Source organism: Coenobita brevimanus, chromosome 24 (assembly GCF_032717465.1).
Source record: "Coenobita brevimanus isolate Jiangsu-jjx chromosome 24, ASM3271746v2, whole genome shotgun sequence".
Classification (NCBI taxonomy): Eukaryota; Metazoa; Arthropoda; class Malacostraca; order Decapoda; family Coenobitidae; genus Coenobita; species Coenobita brevimanus.
The window spans coordinates 53,814,824-53,829,690 of NC_136977.1; the positions used below are offsets into that span (position 1 = coordinate 53,814,824).

Consider the following 14,867-nt stretch of genomic DNA (forward strand, 5'->3'; position numbering starts at 1 on the left):
GATTTTGAGAATTGTCAAGGAAAATTCGAACAAATTATTTTTCTCACGGCCATAAATACACCACAAATGACAAATAGCAACTATTTTGGATTGCATACCACTGTGTTTTGCAATTATGAGGTTTCAGTAGTAAAATAATAACATTCACTACTCAAGAAATGACATTTCCTGATAATTGTAAGTTCTATCTTAGTTACCCCTTAATACAAGGTTGTGGGGGTGGGCGGGTGGTCAAAATCACTGGGTAAAGCCTTAGATAGGTCCAAATACCATGTAGTGTTCAATATCAAGGGTCTGGGATTGCATGAAAAATTGCCAATCTTCGTACTCCATTTTTTTACTCTAAAAAAAATACCCCATTTTTTGTCTACCTCTACCACGGCCCACCGTGAGTCTGTAAGGATTAGAGTGCCATGTGCTGCAGCGCCCATGACCCAGGAGTGTGTGTGCAAGTGCAGAAGTCCGCAGCTCCTGTTTCAAATTTTCCACATATTTTTTTTTAGTTACACTGCTTTGTGCATTGGCAGTATCGTAACCAATGAGGTCTTGCCTAAGTGACGTATTTGCTGCTGCTGTAAAGCTCGAATTGGGAAAAGTTTCAATACCATCTCAGCACTTTTGCGGCACCTCCGTTTGGGTTACCTTTCCTGGAAGGGTAGTCAAGTCGTACCCCACCTGCTCGTGGTGACCTCGCAAACACTCTGTTTTTTTGTTTTTTTTCCATTTCTGTTTTTTGTGCTTTTTTTCCTTTCGGTTTTCTTTTTTTCTCTCCTAAATTAGGGTGACACAAACGGGGGCGGCGCTACCCGGGTTTATCCTGGGTAGTATTGTATATACGTTTTGCTGTTGTTGTCATTTTGTTTGTTTTTTTGTTCTCCCCCATCATGAGTAAACAACACCAGTGCCCTCGCTGCAGTAGGTCAGCAGCAAAAAGTGCACAAGCACTGAAGTGCGCCTACTGCAGCAAGTGGATTCACACAGCTTGTGAAAATTTGGATGCAGGCGACTATCCATTCATGAAGAGGAGCCACCAGCTGGACTTTCGCTGGCTGTGTAGCCAGTGTGTTGCACCAGCAGACGAGGTCTTGGCTGGTGGAGGAAGTAGTACCAAGAAGGAGTTTGAAGATAAAGTTATTGGGTAGATCTTTCAAGCAATCAGAGACATATCAAATAGACTGGAGGCACTAGAGACCAAGGTCTCATCACCCATGGCGGTCACGCAAGATCAGGCCAAGTCATTTGCAGATGCTGTTCGCGGGTCTCTCGTGGGGGTAGGGAAGGATCTGCCTGGGGGCGTGATTGAGATCAGTGCTCATGGCCAGAAAAAAGCCATTCATAGTCAGCATGTACTGATTGTGAAACCAGAGAGTGGCACTGGTGCCCTGACAAATCAGATGGGACCAGTAGACATCAGAGGCATACTTAACTCGGTACCGGTTGATAGCTGCCTTAAGACCAAGGCTGGTGGGCTGGTAATGAAGTTTCCGTCAGCTGAGGCCAAGGGTGAAGCAACTGGGGTGCTGACTGATCATTTTGGCTCTGAGGGCACTTTTTGCATATCATTGCCAAAGAAAATGTTGCCTAAAATGACCGTGACAGGCCTTTCCTCTTCCTTGGATGACTCTGACATCATCCCAAATATTCTGAGAAAAAACAATAAAATCAAGATGCTCGTTGATCGAGGTTGAACCCTCAACCTTCTGTTCACAAGGACAAGGAATGACACCAAAACTGATGTCTTGAAGATGTCGCCAGAGGTGAGAGCCTCCATCGTAGAACAGGGCAATTACATCTATGTGGATCTTACAAGATGCCGCGCTTTCGATAGATTCTGGGTTACACAGTGTCATCACTGTCAAGGCTTTGGTCATACATTTGAGAGATGTTCTAGGAAAAGTGATGAACCTAAATGCATCTTTTGTGCTGAAGCCCATAAATCTAAGGACTGTAGTAACAGAAATTCTCCCAAATGCATCAACTGCTCCTCTTTAAGACATCAAGATGCTAATTCAAAGTCACAGGCAGCTGCCCATTTTGCATCAAGTAGAGAATGTCCAATTATGATTTCTCATAGGAATAGATTGATTGAAAACACCAATTTTGACCATTCAAAAAACTGACTACGTCCCTCTTGAACCAGTTAAGGATGGGTCTTTTAAATATTTGTTCCATCGGTAAAATAAGATAGACTATATTAATGAAACCCTAAATCAGCACGAGCTTGACATATTGTGCTTGACTGAAACCTGGATGTGTGAGTCTGATATCGACATTATTCGTAATGCTTTGCCTAAGACACATTCTATTATTAGTATTCCCAGGCCTACTGCTGACTATCCAGGAGAAGGTGTAGCACTCATCTACTCGGCAGCACTTGCAAACGTTTCTCTCATTGACTCAGACCTGACCCCATCATCATTTGAATTTATGGAAGTATTAATAAATTTCCATCAGAATACCATTAGAATTGCAATTGTCTATTGACCAGGTCATCCGGGCAGAGATCGAGGTTTTATGGAGGAGTTTGGGCAGTTTCTTGAAGGGTTTTCTATTAAACCTGGAGGACTTCTTGTTTGTGGTGATTTCAATTATTGGGTTGACAGTCAAGAGTCAAAACCATTTTCTTCAGAATTCCTTGAGTTGATCACCCAGAACAATTTTTTCAATCATGTGAGTAATCCAACTCATGTCTCAGGACATGTCCTTGACTTGATCTTGTCCCGTTGGTTGCAGGTGCGTATCAGATGTGGAGGTTGACTCATTTGACCCCCTCATCTCTGATCACTCTTAGTTTTGATGTCCCGAAATCCCCTTCATATAAAAAGGTCATCAGGTTCAAAAATTACAACAATGTTGACCGCCAGTTGATGTGTTTTGAAATTGATCAACGTTTAAACTCCATCGATTCTTCAAGTCTTTCTTCTGGTGAATTGGTTGATATTTACAACAACGAACTCAGGTCAATTTTTGACCATTATTGTCCTGAGGTAGTAAAATCAATCGCTGTACATGATAATTCTCCGTGGTATGGTCCATCCATTAATTCTTTGCGTAGACAACGTAGAAGGGCAGAACGTGAGTGGCGCTTGCAGAGGACCGAAGTAACTCATTTGCGTTATGTTTTTGCGAGAAGAGCAGTCGTTCACACTGTTAAAGCCCAAAAGGCTAGGTATTATCAAAATAAAGTTGATTCATGTGGTGGTGATAAAAAAAAACTGTCTGCAGTTGTGAACAATTTGGTTAGTTGGAGGAATGTAATTGTCAAATCAACTTCTGTATCTGATGCCCAATTGGTTTCTGATTTTGCTTCATTTTTTACAAGTAAGATATTTCACATAAGAAGTGATTTAGACAGCAGTTCTCCTAGTGAAGCGTACTCAGTTGACTTCCAGCCACGGTGCACCGGGGATCATTTGCTTTCAACATTTCATCTGCTGGATGTAAACAAAGTCAAATGTTACATCACAGAACTTAATAAAACATTTTGCTCACTCGATCCATGTAACATGTCACAACTGCCTGATGTGTATGAGCATGCTGCAGACTTTATCTGTAACATAATAAATAGATGCTTCTTAGAAAGTAATTTTGTGCAGTAAGAGAAACGTGCTTTGCTTAGGCCCCTAATTAAGAAACCTGGCCTCGTCATGTCTCTAACCTGTCTTTTTTATCCAAGATTATTGAGCGGGCCATACTCGATCAACTCTTACCACTACTGGAACACAACAGAGTTGTTCCTGTTGTTCAATCAGCATACAGAAAACACCAATCAACTGAAACTGCACTAACAAGGATTCAGAGTGACTTGGTGGCAAACACTTGTAGTGGGATGTCCTCTCTCCTAGTTCTGTTGGATCTGTCTGCAGCTTTTGATACAGTAGATCATAAACTATTGTTGGATGATCTGTATTTTTATGGCGTTCGTGATAGTGTCATTTTGCTCCTTAAGTCATATCTGTAGGACAGATCTCAGAGAGTGGTTGTTGATTACGCTAGCTCTGATTCTGCTCCTCTACTATTTGGAGTCCCTCAAGGATCAGTTTTGGGTCCAATTCTATTTACTATCTACACAAGTAGTTTATCGTCTCTTCTTGATGCTCATGATGTGTCCTATCATTTTTATGCTGATGACACCCAGCTCTATGTTATGATGTCAGATATCAATGATACTAAGACAAAGTTTGAATCTCTAATGTCTGATATTAAGATTTGGATGGCTAAGAGGAAACTTAAGCTGAATGATGGTAAAACTGAGATCATCATCATCAGAGGAAACAGATGGGGTGATGACACTGACAATGCCCTGGCTTTGAACACTGACGTGTCACAGCTGCATCCAGTCAGTTCTGTTCGAAATTTGGGTGTTTATTTTAATTCTAAGTTAAATTACAAAGAACATATTAATCAGGTTGTAAGAGGGTGTAACTTGCATATCAGAAATCTGCACTCTGTGAGAAAATTCCTGAACAGACGGTGCCTCTTAACACTGGTCCATGCAGTGGTCTTGTCTCGTGTTGTTTATTGTAATTCACTGTGGGTTGGTCTTCCAAATAATATACTAACAAAAGTTAAGTCTGTGTTGAACAGGGCGAAACGGCTTATCTTTGGTCTCCCCCCGAGAACCTCAACTACCCCGTTTCTGATTGAGTTGCATTGGTTACCAGTAAAGGCTAGAATTGAATTTAAACTGTGTCTTATTGCATTCAAGATTCTTAAGTCTGGTGAACCGAAGTATCTTGCTGAATTGTTAAAACTCCCATCGACACGCCCGGGTGTGATGTTACGCAGTGAAGATGATTCCTTGCGTCTTGATGAGCCAGGAGCCATTCACCAGTCATCTTTCTCTGATCGTTCTTTTGCATATAGAGCCCCTAGATTATATAACAGATCGCCAATGTCCATAAGACAACTCTCTACAGTTGAATCCTTTAAGTGACAGCTGAAAGCCTTTCTTTTTTCAAAATGCTATGACCTGGAGAGAGGTACTATGATGGATGATTATAGGGTTTAATTATTGCCACTTTCATGTATATATGATGTAGCTTGTATTATATACAAGAAACGTCACAATTCTCGTAATTGTAAAAATAATGTATGTGTGTCGAGCGCTAGTGAATTCCCAAAGGGAAGAACTGGCGCTTTTGAGAAACAAAAGGCCAGATGATGATGATTATTATTATTATTATTATTATTACATCAGAATTTTTCTCCATTTTTGATACTTTTTTTCAAGTTACCACTTAACCTTTAAGATATCATACAAATTCATTTACATAAGGTTCAAGTGAAAGTACAAAGCTTGTATTTTTTATATATGTACTTGGTTTTATTAAATTTGGATTTTCACATAGGTGTATGACTTTCCGAAAAATGGGTTTATCAAACCCAGCGTTATGTATTAAGATGCAGTAAAATTAGCGTATGTATTCTAGGGCTAAGGTGAATGTTGCTTATGTTGTCTGGTCCACAGGCAGATGAGTGCTTGAGGTTGTTAATGATGAGCTTTGTCTGGTTGTAAGTGGGAGGTGCACAGTCTGGGTCTGTAGGGAACTGTCTCTTACGTCTGATGAAACGTCGGTCTTCTGGATGGGGGGTTAGATGGCTGACTTGTGAAAAGTAAATGATGAGAGTATTTGCCTGTTGTTTGTTTGAGGGTATGGTGTCTGTTGTTGTGATGGCAGCGTGTGATTGTGTGGTGTTGCTGTTGGAAGGTGTGATGCTGTTTAGTGTTTTGTAGAGTTTGCTGATGTTTGTTTTGTGGTCAAGTGTTTGGAGGTAATTTTTCCAGTTTAGTGTTTGCTGTTCTGATATTTTATTGTTTATTTGAGTGTTCAGTTCTTGTATTAGTTGTATGCTGTCTTGTGTATGGGGTGTTGGGGAGTGTCGCAGTGTGTCCCGTTGTCTGATGAGGCATTGAATTTCTGGTGTGAAGTTGGGGTTGTGTCTCTTTCTGTTGCCTCTGGGGATGTGTCTTTTGCGTGTGTTTTGTATAATTGTATTGAAAGTGTGCACAGTGGTGTTGATGTTTGTGATGGGTGTACTGTTTAGTGTTTCGAAATGTTGTTCTGCTTCAGTTACAAAGGCCTCCCAGTTGGCTCTCTTATAATTAGTGTATGTGTGATTGTGGCCAGCTGGGGTGATTCTGGTTTTGGTAGTGATGATGACTGGGAGGTGTACAGAACCTAGGGTTTTGACCACTCTCCATGAAGTAGTGGGGGCGAGGTTTGGGGAGCAGAAGGTGATGTCTGGAGATGATGGGAGGAAAAGGGCTTGGTGTGCGATATGGGTATTTTGGTCTAGATTGTTCAGTATGAAAAGATGATCTGTCTGGGATTGTAGTACCAGCCCTCTGTCTGTGTCAGGGTTGTTGACATGCCAGGCCGACGACTTGGCGTTGAAATCACCACTCTGGCTATGTTTGACCTATTGATTAATATTGACCTTTTTCGTCAATATTGTGCAGAAAAAAATGCTATAACTTGATTAAAACATGTGGGGTGGAAGGGGAGGAGTAATATTAGCGACTTTTGATAGAATGGTTAGCGACATTTTAGTGGCTTTTAGGCACGAGCATAGAGACATTTGAAAATGTGAGTTGGCAACCCTGATTCCTGTTCCACTCGAGTCAAGCAGAAGCTTGACGTGATCAAGTGGAAAGAGAGAGGAGAACGTAATTGTACCATCGCCAGAAAGTGCCAAGTCAACGAGTCAACTATTCGTCTGCCCCAGCGCTTGTTATAATGGCAAGGTACTTGGTCATGTACTGCAACTGACGGGAGAGGGCAGAAGTTCCAATTGACTCTATAAACACACACAAACTCTTCAATTCAAGTTGAGGAATCCTCCAGTGTTTGTGGGTACTGAAGTCATTTTTAGGTAGGTACATGTCCCGGGAAAAACCCTGAAAACTGCCCCAAAAGGTGAAGTTGGGGACTGGCTTGGGTACCATGAAACCCTTTAACATGTAAACATATGGCTGTATAACGTGGAATTTTCATAAAGCGGGCCCTGCCAGGAACATTATTCACACGTTTTGTAAGAGGTGACTGTATATCCAAAGGGTGGTTGGAGTTTACTGCTCACATATTGCCACTCAGGGATGAGTGAGGCTGGTCACTCTCATCTTAAATGTCAGGATCAACTTGCCTAGCCCCGGGCTCCTACAATCCTCATGGGGCAACATAGGATTGGATGATGGATGGATCTTTATTTTAATAGTATTTACTTCTACATGGTGGTAGGTGGGGGCTACCCACCATCCACTCGCTCGATGTAGTGCTGCTTTGGGTGTCTGCCCTTTCCTCTCTTCCTTCCTTCCACTTCTTTCTTTCCTTCATTCTTTCCTCTTCCTTCTACTTAAGGGTGACTTTACACTCCCTCTTCCATCATTCTTTCCTCTTCCCTTTGCCAATCGGTTACTCTATACTGAGTGACAAACCAAATGGTTTCCTGTACACCAGGAAACCATTTACTATGCTGGGTGGTAACCACATAACCAAATTATGACATCTCGTGGTTTAGTGGGTAATTAAGGCGCTCCAATCGGACGGAGCCAGCACAGGTTTTTATCCATGGAGTGGTTGGGGTTCACTGCTCATGTAATGCCACTCAGGGATGAGTGGTAACTCTCACCTTAAATATCAGGAACAACTTGCCTAGCCCTGGGCTTCTACACTCCTCATGGGGCAACAGAGGATTGGATGATGTATGGATGGATGGATTTATTTCTACATCATTTTAGTGTTAGTCTATTCATCAGGTTTTGTCCATAATACATTTCAACTCCGCAAATTAATCATGACTGCCTCTAAGTGATAATTCTTAAGTTTCAAGCAGTTTCATCTCATGATTTCTTATCATCATAACTAGTAAACTCTTTCTTTAAAATTTGAAATGAACATCAATTTTAGCCTTTGATGACTTTTCCAATACAATTACACAAATTAATTTTTATTTTAAGATGATACAAAAAGAATTATATATATTATTACATAAGCAAAAACTTCTGGAAACTCTGCTGTCATTTCTTTGGGTAATTGTACTTAAAGAGCATAATGAAAGAATGCCTATGTGACAGGGAAATCTCATTTATTCCTAAGTTGGAAGAGGTAATTACCGTAACCCCAAAACTGCGGTAATTGAATTTCTTGCAAACCCTGTCAACCGCAATAAAACAATAGCTTTCTAATGTTGTAAAAAAACAGTATTATCCCATGATATAAGTGAGAATATGCTGATGAATGGGTATGTCTAATACATAGCCAACATCTCACTTGGTGGTGGTCAAAGTCATGGTACAAATGCTATGGGTGAACAGGAGCGAAAGACAGAAGGAAGTAGTCCATACAAGGTGGGTAGAAAGGTTGCAAGAGGATGAAAAAAGGTAGAATAGAGAACTGGAGAAGCAATTGGGTATATATGATTTGGAGGAGATGGGGGAGGTGGAAACTGTGTTACATATTCACAATAAAAATCTGTGCAGCATGTGAGATGGTGTGTGGGGTGAAGAGAAGACATAAGGGGGTGAGATGGTGTGTAGAGTGAAGAGAAGACATAAGGGGGTGCAAGGAACAGCATGGTGGAATGAAGAGGTGAGACAAGCTGTGGCACAAAAGAAGAAAGTGCAGTATAAAGTGAGTGGATGAGTGGATGGGAAGCACAGACATGGAGTAGAGAAACAGATGAGAGAGTTACAGTATGTAGACATGAAGAGAGAGGTGAAAAGATTCGTAAGAGAGAGTAAGAAGAGAGTGGAGGAGCAATTTGGAAGGGATCTGAGTGTAAAGTGGAGGGAATGTACAAAAACATTCTGGAAAGAGGAACAAAGAGAGTTAAGCAGGGTGAATAAAAAAGTTAGTAGGAGAGTGAAAGGTAAAAATGGTAGACTGATAGCAGAGAAGGGAGAAAAAAAGAGCAGATGGGGAGATCACCTTAATGAACTGTTAAACATAGAGAATGAAAGTAATGCATGTATACGTGGCTGGGGAACGGCTGGAAGAAGGAGGGAGGTGAGAAGGGAGGAAGTGACCTTTAGGATGGAAATAGTTAATGCAATGGAGAATGTCTAAATGGGGAAAGCCCCAGGAATTGATAGAGTGTGTGGTGAAATACTGAAGCATGGGGGAGAGTTTGTAGCAGAATGGATATGGAATATGTGCAGATTGGCCTGGGAGGAAGGTGGAGTCCCGGAGGACTGGAAGTCAGGTATAATTATTCCTCTGTACAAAGGAAAAAGGGAAAAAGATATGTGTGTGATAATCATAAAGGCATTTGTCTTCTTAGGATAACAAGAAAAGTATATGGTAGGATACTCACTGACAAAGTTAGGGAAATAACTGAGTAATTAGTTCGGAGAAGAACAGGGAGGTTTTAGTAAGGGAAGAAGCCATGTAGATCAGATATTCATCCTTAGGTCATTATTGGAAAAGCTTCTAGAGAAGGGAAAGATGTTATATGTGGCCTTCATGGCATTGGAGAATACAAATTACAGAGTTGATAGACAAGGAATGTGGAAAATATTAAAAATATGTGGTATCAATGGAAAGCTGTTGAATGCGGTGACCAGCATGTATGAGGGCGCTATGGCTGCAGTGAGTGTGGATGTGTGGATGATGAACTGAGTGAATTTTTCTATCTGAATGTTGGACTGAAACAGAAATGTGTACTGTCTCCATGGCTGTTCAATCTGTATGTGGATGGAGTTAAATAATGAGATACAAGGTAGGGCAGCAGATGTTGGAACAGCCCTAATAAGTGAGGGCAGCTTTTGGAAACTTCATGTACTGTTGCTTGCAGATGATACTATACTGCTAAGCAAAGACAAAGAGGAGTTGCAAAGATTGATGAATGAATCTGGGAGAGTTTGTAAGAATCAGAATCTAAAGGTGAATGTAGGGAAGAGCAAAGTTATGGTCTTCGAGAGCAATGAAGCCACTGAAGATACAGTAAGGTTGGATGTTGAGGAAATGAAAAATGTGGTTGGACTTAAGTACTTGGGTAGTGTGATGAGTAAGGATGGAAGTTTGGAGGATGAAGTGCTTGAAAAAGCAGAACAGGGAAGTATGGTTGCTCTTTCTTTGAAAGCAGTGATAAGAAATAGGAAGGTGCACATAGAAGTATAAAAGCTGCTCAATGATAGTATTATGATACCAACCCTAATGTATGGAAGCAAAGCTTGAGCCTTGTTGGAATGACACAGGTCAAGAGTGGGAGCAATGGAAATGAGTTATTTGAGAGGAGCATGTGGAGTTCTATGGACAGACAGACTGATAAATGAGGAAATGAAGGAGCATTGTGGTGTAGATGTGGATGTGATAGAAAGCATTGGGAAAAATACTTTGAGGTGGTTTGTCCATATGCATATGAAGAGGATAGAGAGTGAGAGACTAACAAGGAGAGTGAATGTGAGTGAGGTGGAGGGGGGGAGAGGGAGGAAGAGGCTGAGGATGAGATAGAGGGATGGAGTGGCGAGGTATATGAGAGAGGAGGGTGTGAGCTGGGTTGAGGGCAGTGAAATAGCAGGAGACGGGGCAACATGGAAGCAATTTGTCTGTGGTCACCCCTTATGGGATTAAGGCATCTGACAACAGACAGATTAGTTATAGCATAGTTAAGTTTCAGGGTTTCTGTGCAGTGATGAAATAATACTAAACTGTTACTTTCATAGTTTTTTTTTAGTATGATGAGATAAAAGAGCATGGTTTAAAATATGGGTAAAATAATTTTTAAGTCAATGTGTAAGGTAATGTAGTCAGGGTTAGTGTTTATTTATTTATTTTTTTTGGGGGGAGGGACAGCATTAAAAAATAAGACTTAGACAAGAGAGAAGAAATGAGTAGGGAGTGACTAAAGAGAAAGCTCCTGAAGTCACCACATAATCTATTTCATCACCATTTCAACTTTTCACACAAAAAGGTGTGGAAATTTAAATTTTGTAGGCTGAAAATCAAATTTTTAAATCTGACTCAGCTGATGTAAGTCACATACATCCAGTGGACATAAAGTGATGTGCAGTCAGTTGCATTCCTGGAGTTAAGGCAGTATGGTCCTATTTGGAACCTTCTCTTCTGCACAGCCTTGCTGACAGTGTCTCTTGATGACTGCTGAATTGCCTCAAATGGAAGATGAACAGTCTCATGTACCAGAGTAAAGGGTAAAAGCTCTTCATCCCACTGTATAATGATATGCTATTATTAGCATGTGTCTAAACTTTCCATGCCTACTGTATGTCACCAAAATCAATATAAAGATCAACTAATCTGAAAATTTTATTGGTACTCAGAAATACAAAACCTTACCTTGCCATTTGCTTCAGCTAGCTTGCGTGCCCCATAAACTATGGCTTGATATGAGAATCTCAGTTGATCATGTGTCTGGATCAAACCCATTCGTTGCTTCCTCATGTCTAGTAAGATATCCACAACCTTACCCTGGCCATTATCACACAAACCTTTGGAAAGCTGAAAGAAAGACAAAATTTAATAACAGCAAGATTACTTAAGAACATTACTTTCATTATAATCTTTAACATTACAAATCTCATTTTGCAATACAAGTAATTTTTCCTGCAATTCATGGTGGACTTAAAAAAGGAAAAGAAAAAGAAGAAGAGGAAAAAAAAAGGGCTACTTATAGAAATAATTTACTGTACTTTGATTCACTGATACCAGTGACTGCTGTGTTGAGGTATTGTGTTCAACAAAAGTTTGTACTGTATTACTGTTATCATTATCATACCCTTACTCCCAACTATGATAAATGGCTTGGGTATAATTATGCAACACAATACATGACAACAAAACTGTACAAGAGCTATCATGACAGTAATAAGCAAAAATGGATCACATCTCAATTCACTCATCACAAATCCTTTCTGCCTGAGGACTTTTTTTTTTTTTTTTTTTTTTTTTTTGACTCTAACAATACACAGCTTCATTCAATTTAAGAAAGATGGTCTTGATCAAGAGGTTAGGAATAATCTCCATAAATGAATAAACCTATATTAATCATTTGACCATTAACTAGCAACTTACAGAAATCCATACCTCATCAATGCCCCAACACGAGCCTAACTCAATTCCTGTATACTACTATCTATCTATCTATATACCTAGGCTGCTTCCCCCAAGGAAAGGGTAAAATACAAATACCGTAGGTAAATACACACACACAAAATCAATTTGAGAACTTTCATGACCATGTAGCATCAATCTGCACACCGTACAAGCTGTAAGAAAAGGTTAAAGTTCTGAAGCTCTGTTTAAAGTAAGAGAAAAAAATCTGGAGTACCACATGGTATTTGCCATACTAGAGCCAAACAATGGCCACACTGATGTCCTTATACATATTCCTGCACATGAAACTTAGCTGACTGGTTAAGACAAATGAAAATTATCTTCACAGAAGCCAACTGAAAGTCTACTGCAATTCAGTTTGTCCAATGTAAAGGATCTTTACATAAGAGTGATCTGTATCTTCAGTACATACTGTGTCAGTACACTATAAATCTTACCATCATAAGAATTGTATCCACAAGGCAGAAAGTCCCTGAGCGGCCAATTCCAGCAGAGCAGTGTACGACGGCTGGGCCAACATCTGGTTCTAAGACACCACTCGCTCTTACAACATTTAGGAACTTGTAGAAAGCTTCAGGGGACTGAGGAACTCCAAAATCAGGCCAGGTTGTATAGTGGAAATGTAGGACATGGCGACTGTCTTTTGATGCTATATGTGTTAATCTGGAGATTGAGGGGGGGGGGAATGTATATAAGATAATTTATCTCACTATTGTTTGCAACATGAATAATGATTCTAGAATTGTTTCTGAGTAGTTATACTGAAGGTAAGAGGACTCTCAGTTCACACCATGCACTCCCTCTGTCACCTCAATGATATGCATGACATACATTTCCACCAACACTGGGGATACCTGACGGATTAAGGTTACAAATTTTCAAGAAGTCTTGTGCACATCAGTATTTCAACTTGAAACTAAACTTTGTACATCTGCGACCCAATCTATCTATATTTATCTATCTATAGCTAGATGCCATAATCCCATAAGGGGTGGCCATTTGCCTTTAAGCTAGTTGCTTTATGGAGAGGGACTCTAACCCTCTGCTAACCCACTTGTTGACATGTAGGGTACACTTTTGGGTTGGTTATATGGTTACCATCCAGCAATGTAAATGGTTTCCTGGCTTACAGAAAACCATTAGGTTTGTCACTCAATGTAAAGCCATCTGAAATGAAAAGAAGAGTAATAAAAAGTGACAGGAAAAATGTGAGAAATACGAAGAGAGGAGGGCAGACACAGAAAAAGAATGATGAAGGTTCAAGTCTGCTTAATAGCACCAGGTGATGTGGCTGGCTGAGCTTGTAACCATACTCCACTCTTTCAAGGCTGAACCTTCCAGGTTGGTGAAAGCCATCCAACTACGTACTAACAACACAAGGGCCTAAAGGTCTGAGAGAAAACTTTCTTTGATTTACTGAACATGTATACAGTCATCATTATTATCATCATCATCATCATCATCATCATCAGTGGATGCAGCAGCAGAAGTGGTGGCGATAGTGGCAGTGGTGGCCTTAATCAGAAGACAAAGGCCTCACCCATCTTTTTCCACTCTGACTAAATGACTGTTGGCCTATTCCATCCAGTCCCAACATATCTCAATAACCATCCATCCATCCATCCATAGCACGACGCCCTAATCCCGCAAAGGGTGGCCGCAGACAAAACGCCTCCAAGTCGCTCTGTCACCCACCATTTGACTACCCTCCCCCCAACTCACCCCTCCCTCCCTCATATACCTCTCAACTCCATCCCTCCACCTCATCCTTGGTCTACCTCTCCCTCTCCCTCCTCCCACCTCACCCATATACACCCTCTTAGTCAGTCTTTCATTCTCCATTCTCTCCACATGTCCAAACCACCTCAGTGTATTTCTCCTAATCTTCTCAACCACATCCACATCCACCCCACAGCGTTCCTTCACTTCTTCATTCGTCAACCTGGCCCTCCACGTCACTCCACATGCTCCTCTCAAGTAACTCATTTCCACTGCTCTCACTCTTGACTTGTTCCCCTCTTGTAAGGTCCATGCCTCGCTTCCATACGTTAGGGTAGGGATCACAATACTATCATGCAGTGACTTCTTAACTTCCATACTCACCTCCCTATTTCTCATCACTGCTCTCAGTGTACCAACAACCTTCCTTCCCTGCTGTACCCTTTCATGCACTTCATCCCCCAAAGTTCCATCCTTACTCATCACACTACCCAAGTACTTGAATGCACTCACATTCTCCATATCCTCACCATCCAACCTCACTGCACACTCTGTGACTTCATTCCTCTCAAACACCATAACTTTACTTTTGTTTATATTAACTTTCAGATTCCTCCTCCTACACACTGTCCCAAATTCATTCACCAAACCTTGCAACTCCCATTCATCTTCACTCAACAGCACTGTATCATCAGCAAACAGCAACACCGGAAGCTTCCAAATCTCACCCTCATTCATTAGAGCCACCCCCACATCCACTGCCCTACCCTGCACCTCCTTTACAACCCCATCCATGTATATATTAAACAGCCATGGAGACATCACACAACCCTGTTTCAGTCCCACATTGAGATCAAAGAACTCACTCAGCTCACCATCCATTCGCACCGTAGCCCTACCTCCCTCGTACATACTCTTCACAGCACTCAACAATTTCCCCTCCACTCCATATATTCTTAATACCTTCCACATACCTTGCCTATCTATTCTGTCATAAGCTTTCTCCAAGTCCATGAAGGCAGCATACACTTTCCTTCCCTTCTCTAGATATTTCTCCACTAAACATCTTAGAAC

At 41.0% G+C, this 14,867-nt stretch overlaps 1 protein-coding gene across 3 annotated transcripts in view; it reads right to left on the minus strand.

Annotated features, from left to right (window-relative positions):
* LOC145393507 (tyrosine-protein phosphatase non-receptor type 2-like) overlaps window positions 1-14,867 on the minus strand; it is a 568,853-nt gene that overhangs the window by 323,120 nt on the left and 230,866 nt on the right. For all 3 annotated transcript variants that reach the window (XM_080267640.1, XM_080267639.1, XM_080267638.1), the window contains exons 5-6: window positions 12,512-12,737; window positions 11,298-11,459 (exon numbers count right to left, since the gene is read on the minus strand). In XM_080267640.1, the coding sequence (XP_080123766.1) occupies window positions 11,298-11,459; window positions 12,512-12,737 (388 nt within the window). The remainder of the gene's footprint in view (window positions 1-11,297; window positions 11,460-12,511; window positions 12,738-14,867) is intronic.